An 8,460-nucleotide genomic window follows, 5' to 3' on the forward strand; every position below is an offset into this window, starting at 1 on the left:
GTGGCACAGCGGCATGTCTGCGAACTTACAATGCTAGAATCCGGGTTTCGATACCCGTGGTGGGCAGAGCACAGATAGTCCTTGTGTAGCTTTGTGCATAATTAAAAACAAAAACAATCAAGGTCCGACCCCTATCTACAACTTTAGAAAAGTTTACTGAAACGATTTACGAAATCGGTTATATTTCGTTTGTTTGTTGTTTTTGAGCGCAAAGCTACACAATAGGCTATTTGAGCTGTTCCACCACGAGTACTGAAACCCGGTTTGTAGCTTTACCGCTACATTTTGATATTGATCATCAGGGTTCATATAGAATTTTCAAATTAATTGATTTTGATATTAAGATATTCGTGAAACAATGAACCAGATTTCAATTATCCGACGAAACTGGCCAGTAAGTGTAAGCTTTTGCAGAATAAAATCACTATTCAGACGTTTAATTTAATTAGTTATAAATTTCTACATTATATCTAAATCTCTAATTATACTGATGCTACTATCTGCAATATAATGGGATTAACTTGCAATCTTTCGAAAATTCACTGAAATTAGATCTTACAATAAGTTAATATCATGCAAGAAACAAAAATACGATTCATCTTAAAAATGAATTTGAAAATAGTGAGAGAGAAAAAGAGTGAGAAACCTTCATTAAAAAGTTCTTGATATAATTGTCTCATGTTATATTTTATCTTTTCCAATATTTTAAAGTTGCTAAACATCGGATATGTGTAGTATATGCACATGTAAGCTTACTTATAGAAGAGTTTAGTTTTAAACCTATACTGTCAAGAAGCTAACTCAAGTTTAGGGGAAAAAATCCAAGTTCGTTTGGCAAATATAAACTGAACATGTTCTTTTAAAAACTGTTTGAAATATTAGAATAATCTAAATATATTAGAAAGTTTCGGCTTTCTGGCTTTAGCTCCTCCTCCCCCTCCCCCTTTCCCGAGATTTCACAGACTTGATCTCCTGTAACAACCCAGAAAAATGTTGAAGAAGTTTACTTCAAAAAGTGACCGACGTCTTAATATTACTTTGAAAGTACTGTAAAAAATCTGTGTGTGTGTATCATTAAATGCTAAATATTGAATTTCTTGCGTTTCTTTATAACACCAATCACTAAGTCATCTGCCATTCACGTTCTTTAACATATATATATTTCTTCGTTTCGGCACTAGTATTGTCCATAAACAAATATTTCGTTAAATGATTTCGAGATTCAACTTGAAACTATTTTTATGTTTGTAGACAGTACCTGCTGGCTCAAATCAGTGTATCGTAAAAAAAAATACCTATTCGCAGGCGTAGCGGTAAGTGGGAACATGTTGGACTGAAGCTATCCCAAACTTTGCTTTAGTCTCCCCTGTACCCCTCGCATCAAACGAACAATACGTATGCCCACAAGATGTAGAGTGCAACGCTCTCAATTTTTGTCTAGCCCACCTTAGCCCCTTCATCGGAAAGAGGCTGGCGTTGCTTCTGTCTATTCGAAATTTTTATCATACGAAATAGCGATTTTTCGTTTAAAAATCACGCTTTTCATTTCGACTAAAACAAAATGAATGTTCTTCCGAATAATTATATATTTTGTTCTTTCTTGAAGGCAGGTTAGACGAAAATGCTTCCCAGCTTCACGCAATCGCTTCTTTACGAGTTCTTCTCGACGCCACGAAATCAAACTCCAGCGAACTCCAGAATGGAGCTGTTGTCGCTCACATAGCACCACCAACTGGCAAATACTGCTCCGTTTGTTCAAACTGTGAAACTTCTGCTAAATGCGTGTGCAAAGAAGTCAAATCAATTTCTAACGCAGTTGCTTCTGCACATGTTCATAATAACGTAACCACTCTGGATATAAAAACAGCGCCTTCTGACGGAAATACAGAAAATGAAGAATCTCAGATAAAAGCCGTCCAGATTAATAAGAAGGTAAGATTTTGTAATTTTCATACAACGACGTATTAGTCTAACAAAAACTTAATTTAAAATAATAAGTAACTGGAAATATATTATTTTAAAAAATATTGCGTAATGTTTATAGAAGGTGTTTGACTGAATACTCTTCATAAATAAATAAACAAAAATAAAACTAACGATTAAAGCCATCCAAACTACGAACTTATACGTCTTCTGAAACACTTTACCTATTTCTTTTCACCTGTAACCACTAACCAAGGTGACACTAGCTACAGGTATTATCCTCTATGAATCAACTAAGTTATTAATTAATATCCTGTGTTTATGCTTAACTCAGTGTGAATTTCGCTTATATTTCCACATTAAGAGAAGCGTTCTTTATTCTCCATAAAATTAATAATATAATAAATGGTCCAGTTAAACGATACCATGAAAGAACAAACTTGAAATAAGATCCAATCAAAATACAAAATAGTCACAAATACAATTTTTAAGAGGTATCTTAATGGAACAGATATTAAAATATGTCCACAATTTTCTGATCTATAATGTTAAGTTTATAAATTACCTTGTTCCGTTTCAAAATATCTGAATTATATGCTTCTTACATTTCGTATTCAACTGGCAAAATACTTGTCTGAATAGATAATACGCAGCATTGCTATTCAATGGTACGGTATTTTAAGCCTAATGTTCACAGCACAGTAATTACTAATACTAATTGTACGGTACCTTGAGGCCTAATATTAGAAACATTGTAATACACAGTGCTTTGTTTCTACCATAAACTTCAAGAGTACAACAACAAAAAATGTGATTATAAATATGTTGATATTACAAGACAATAATACAGATAATAATTTAAATCACAACATTATTTACTAGCTCAGTGCTTTGTTATACGCTCCAATATCCAAATTTTAACAATATACAAGTATAAACCTTTGTAAGGCAAATATATACTTATAATAAAGGCATATATATATATAAAAAAAATAATACTCTACCTAGAATTCTGATTATAAGCTTATCCTATGTTCCAGAAGGACACCAAAGTGAACTCTCTCACGCCAATAACAGATAATTCCGTCAATGACCCGGGGCAAACAAATTCCACAAGCAAAAACGCAGAAGACAAAAACTATCATCAGAAAGAAATGGCTGAAAACGTCGATACAGCCGATCCTGGACATTCACCGTCCGTCGAACCTTCTGCTGCTCCTACGGTTAATTTAGTCTTAGTGTTTAATAAATGTATTTTCAAAATTAAAATAATGAACTACCTGAACAATTTTTGGATTATACCAGCTTATAAATTATTGTGATATTTTATCTCACGGGCACTCTTTGTTAGATGTGAAGATTTTAACTTTTTTAAGTACGCGGGGCTGTAAACAGAGAAATCAATACGCGATTTTGAGGCCATGATTAACCTGTCAAACTTCCGCCCCCTGTGTGAATCTGCTAAAGTAAACTTTAAATTAAAAAAAAGAGAACGAAAAAAAAGACATCAAAATAAAATACCTATACTGTGTAAAGTTTCTTTAAAAACCGTAACACAAAAATCAGGGGAAAATTTTGATAAATCGATACTGATTACATATCTTCCGAGTGGTTTTTCCTGAATTAGAACAGCTGAAATCCTATAGAGGGTTGACACTTGACTCACAAATTTTCTGTCCGCCATCTTGTTTGACAAGCAATATTTCCCAGCCACACATCGATCGAAATTAATATTAAAAGGATTGTGTTGATAAAGCAGTAATTACGCAATGCCTGCCATTTGTGTAGTAGCAAACTGTTCGAACACAGGTGACAGGGATAAAGAAAAGTCATTTTTCTGCTTTCCTAAAGTGATCAAGACTCAAAGAGAGAAAACCAGATAGTTATCAAAAGATCGACAAAACAAATGTCAACACATCGCCAGGGCTAATATTACTAATATTATATGAGAGTAATTACGCCTACATTTCATAGCTGGTAAGTTTTAAAAAATCGGTTCAAAAGTAAACAAATGTAAGTTCTTTTTCAGCTATAATATAAATCTGGTACAATAATTTTGCATTGAAACAATAATTACATCTTTAAAAGTCAAGGTTTAAATGCCGAAAGCTGACGAAGTATTAGAAACTAATATTTTTCCATATTCCACTTAATTTATCCGTTGCAGGTTCGAAATCAGAGATGTGGAAAGAAACACTTCAGATTTTTTTATCACAAGTTTTAAGCCTATAAATATTTATATGTTTAAAGTTATGGTTTCACAACATAAAACATAATTGGATACCATTATCATCATACATAGCGACAATAAGTTGTATATTTCTTTATCTACCCAACCTTTTTTTTTTAATGAACATGAATTAACACATATTATTACCTTTGAATTCACTACAATATGCTCACTAATATTGTACTTGAACCCAATAAACAACAAAATGACTGTAGCCCTCTTTACCCTTGTTGGCTCTCAGATCTTTATTTTTAGCGCGTAGGGGTTTGCTGTTTGTTTGAAATATGTCACAATGTCTACGGTTCTTATATCTGGTAATAACTATATAATGGTTTTATGAATGCTGTTGGGGCCAGTTTTATCAATTGACGACAAGTGTTTCAAGTATCTTGTCTTTGATTCACCATCTAAAGTGTTACAAAACGATTGTTTGCTGATGTCCTTAGACGTTTGTTTTGTGTCCACCATATTGGACGATCGCTTGTCATTGAAGATGGCGCCGTATCATAGTTACTAAAACGATTATGACGTCAGTGAAAAAACCTTTATTGGTACAGTTTGACGTGTACTTTTGCTTTGTGAAAAGTTATAGACTGGATGAATATTTTAAACGTGTTTTTTATTATTTTTTGTCACGGCTACTACAGGATCGGAAAGCAAACTTTAAGTCGGAGCATGTAAAAGTCCACTAAAAACGGATGTTACAATTGATCGTGCATCAGTTGTTTATCAATGCTCAAACGTTACTACTGTCTTGAGTTTCGCTAGTGCAGTATTAAACGTAATTCTTTATAAAATGCCAATAGTAACTACAAACAAGAGCATATAATAAAAAAGCTAAAGGCCAAACATGAAAAATTCAATTTGAATACAAAAAGTCATTGTTCAAGAACGAGGTCCGATGCAAGTGCATGGCTTGCACGTGCCTAATAATACAACACAGTTGTGTCTGATCTCTATGCCTCATTATTGAGTGAGTGTAAACCTACGAACTCTGAATAGTTGTAATTACCTTTCAAGAATCTTTACAATGAGATAAGTAATCGTGAGAAATAGCATATGACCCTAATTATTTAGATTATAAAATAGTAAAATGTCTCATATATAACACAAATTTCTTTTTCACCAATACGGTGAATTAAAAAGGACTTAAAAACCCCCATACAGTTTCTGATACTTTTTTTAGGCTAACACACTTTAGTTTAGAAAATGTAACAAAATCGTTAGAAACTTTTAGGTAAATGTCTTTCCTTCTTTGCGAATTTATTCATTACATCATAATCAAGTGACACAATGCATTGAAAAGCGTAACTACTACACAAATATATATTTAAGGTTTTGTTGTTAATGTAATCATATTCCGTGTTTTATTGGATACCATACAATGTAATTCACGATGGAACTCTACTGCCAGCAATAACAATGGGAACAATACAATGGTTTTATTTTCTTCATGCCAGCTATTTAACTCACATTATTATAACAGATTGTTTTGTATTTGTTTTAAGTACCAGTTATAAATAGTTTTAATTAAGTATATATATAATTTATTGCTCATCATTAATTCCCAGAAGAGCCGATTAAAACTCGATGGCAGTGTGCCATCACACGTGATGTCCCAACAGAAAATGTGCTTAAGACACCAATACTTAAAGAGTTAAACCTTAAAAAAAAGGAACGTTTAGAAACCATTTAAAAAAATAGGAACCTTAAAAAACATAAGAACCTTTTTAAAACTAGGAACTTAACTTAAGGGTCCAACTATGAACCCTGCAATATAGTTTCATTGGACTGTAATTTATACTCTAACTGTATTTTATCAATTGTTTTTTTTTCAAGGATTCACAAATGACCATCCCGAAACAAGAAGAACACACTGATATTCCGCTTGATATGTCCTGGCCCGATACCTGGCAGAAGAGATTAAACTATGTTCTCCTTGCGCCAATCATTATTCCGTTATGGCTAACGTTACCTGATGTCCGAAAAGAGGTATATAAATTGATATAATTGTGTCTAAATGTATGTAGATATCCTCTTTTAAATAACTGGATCAGTTTATAGCGTTAAGAGCTTAATTTAGTCTAGCAAAGGGGCCACATGGTTCTTCCACAACCTATTATTACTTGGTAACAATTTTCTGAAATCGGACTTTATCATTACCATATTCTTTAGTTTTTACTATCAGTATCTAAGCTTAACATAATAAGTAAAAAGAAGATAAAAATTATTTTCTTTTTTTCGATAAAATTTCAAACTGGAGCATAATCAATGAATTTTAAGATTACTAATATTTCTAGAAATTAATAAACACATTTATTCCAGATTTTTTTTTTATATAAATATCGCTGCGTTCTGTTAAGCAATTTTTCTGATATATTTCGATCATCTTGCAATAAAGACAGTAAACAGTGCTGATCTCTAGAAAAATGGTACGGGACCTCTTTTTAACAGGTGAGAATGGATTTGAGTTTCGGAAGATAACAATTTAAACGTTTTTGGGGTTCCTATTTGGGATGGAGTTGTGGAGAAGTAATGTAGTTGACTAAGTCAAATATAAACTCACAATGTAAAAGAGGCAGTCTTAAAATAAATTATCGTGTTTCTGCCTTTTACATAAAACAACAACTCAACACAGGAAGAAATAATCACTGACTTTAAACCTCTATCAAATAGCTGGAACTTAAGGAATATGATTCCAAGTTGTCCTCGTGTTTTTACTTGCCTGAGACAAGGATCAGGGGTTAAACTGGGGTGGGGCGGTATTCCTCTTCTTCAGGAACCAAGCCATTAGCGTTCTTGATCTTCTGATTAGATTACAAAAATGGGTCACAAAAGGGAGTTCTACCTCTTTCAAAATCCCAATTTAACCACTGAAAAGGATTAAGTTATGTTCAAATGAAAAGATCAGGAATTATGATATAACTAACCATGTATCCTTTACATACTTTACGCTATCCTATATATCACATTGTAACCCCCGCTATTTCGTTATAACGCGATTACAACTTGGCTTCCATTTTTAAGTCGACAATTTTGCGCAACTACTGCTCTTCTTGGTTTCAAAATCCTCCCCCGCCCCCGAGTGGCACAGTGGTAAGTCTGCGGACTTATAACGCTAGAAACCTGGTTTCTATACCCGTGGTGGGCACAGCACGGATAGCCAATTGTACAGCTTTGCGCTTAACTATAGTAAAACAAAAATATAAAACTTTTTATATATACGTTTTTGTCGTCTTTGCTAACCGAAAAAAAAAAATACACGCTTTAGAGAAAGGGGTGGAGGCGAAGTTCGCGATATAACACGATCGCATTTTTTTTACCCGAACTATCACGTAATAACGGTGTTCTGCTGTAAATCTTTCTTACTTTCAATAATAGAAGTGGAATTTTGAAGTATATTTTCTTTAATTTTTTAGGAAAAACGACGGTGGTTCGCAGGCTCTTTTATTGGTAGTATCTTATGGATAGCCTTTTTCTCGTACCTGATGGTTTGGTGGGCTTCTCTCACTGGTGAAACAGCTGGAATACCGAACGAGGTAAGAAGCGCCATGGATTTTATGTCACTATTCGTGTGATGCCTATATACTAATGTAATATATGATCTATGAAAAATCTTAAACCATTCAGTATAAAACCGTGCGTATTTATGAGGACAAAAAAAATCACTTCGAAATAGATGAGAACAAGAATTCAAAATTGTTGTATTCACTTCTACACGCAACGGTGGGGAAAATTACCCAAGCCCCCTATTTCCACTTCAGTTGTCACTGTATAATAAAATCTCTAAATATTCAATCTTAAGAAGAGGACTTTATATACCTTTCTTTGAGCTACCGTGAAGATATATTAACTTAACTCTCAGGAAATACTGGTTTTCTGTTTGTTTTCCAGGTTATGGGCTTGACTTTCCTGGCTGCAGGAACAAGTATTCCTGACTTAATTACAAGCGTACTGGTAGCGCGTAAAGGATTTGGAGACATGGCGGTCTCCAGTTCAGTTGGAAGCAACATATTTGATGTAGCTATTGGGTGAGTTCTCTTCATGGAAAATTGTAAGTGAAAATATAATTTCGCTGTCAATGTATTCAAAATCCAAGATGACGGCCAGAATGTTTAGGAAACTGTTAGTTAGTATAGCTAATTAATCAGTATATATATATATATATCGAAAAACACAAAAGTTGTTTCATAATCTTAATTATTCAGAACATTATATATAATGAATAACAAATAATTAAATACTAATGTTTATTTTACTATAAAATTCTTCTGACTTTGTATCAGTTTTATATATATATATATAAA

General features: G+C 33.1%; 1 protein-coding gene across 2 annotated transcripts in view; it reads left to right on the forward strand.

The window, feature by feature from the left end:
• The window catches only part of LOC106468365 (sodium/potassium/calcium exchanger 2-like), a 28,192-nt gene that overhangs the window by 13,996 nt on the left and 5,736 nt on the right, over nt 1-8,460 (forward strand). The window contains exons 4-8 of one of the 2 annotated variants that reach the window (XM_022396710.1): nt 1,607-1,932; nt 2,964-3,146; nt 5,993-6,145; nt 7,573-7,692; nt 8,048-8,184. In XM_022396710.1, coding sequence (XP_022252418.1) covers nt 1,607-1,932; nt 2,964-3,146; nt 5,993-6,145; nt 7,573-7,692; nt 8,048-8,184 — 919 coding nt within the window. The remainder of the gene's footprint in view (nt 1-1,606; nt 1,933-2,963; nt 3,147-5,992; nt 6,146-7,572; nt 7,693-8,047; nt 8,185-8,460) is intronic. The other variant, XM_022396712.1, reaches the window with a different exon arrangement.

This window comes from Limulus polyphemus, unplaced genomic scaffold (genome assembly GCF_000517525.1).
Source record: "Limulus polyphemus unplaced genomic scaffold, Limulus_polyphemus-2.1.2 Scaffold2981, whole genome shotgun sequence".
Lineage (NCBI taxonomy): Eukaryota > Metazoa > Arthropoda > Merostomata > Xiphosura > Limulidae > Limulus > Limulus polyphemus.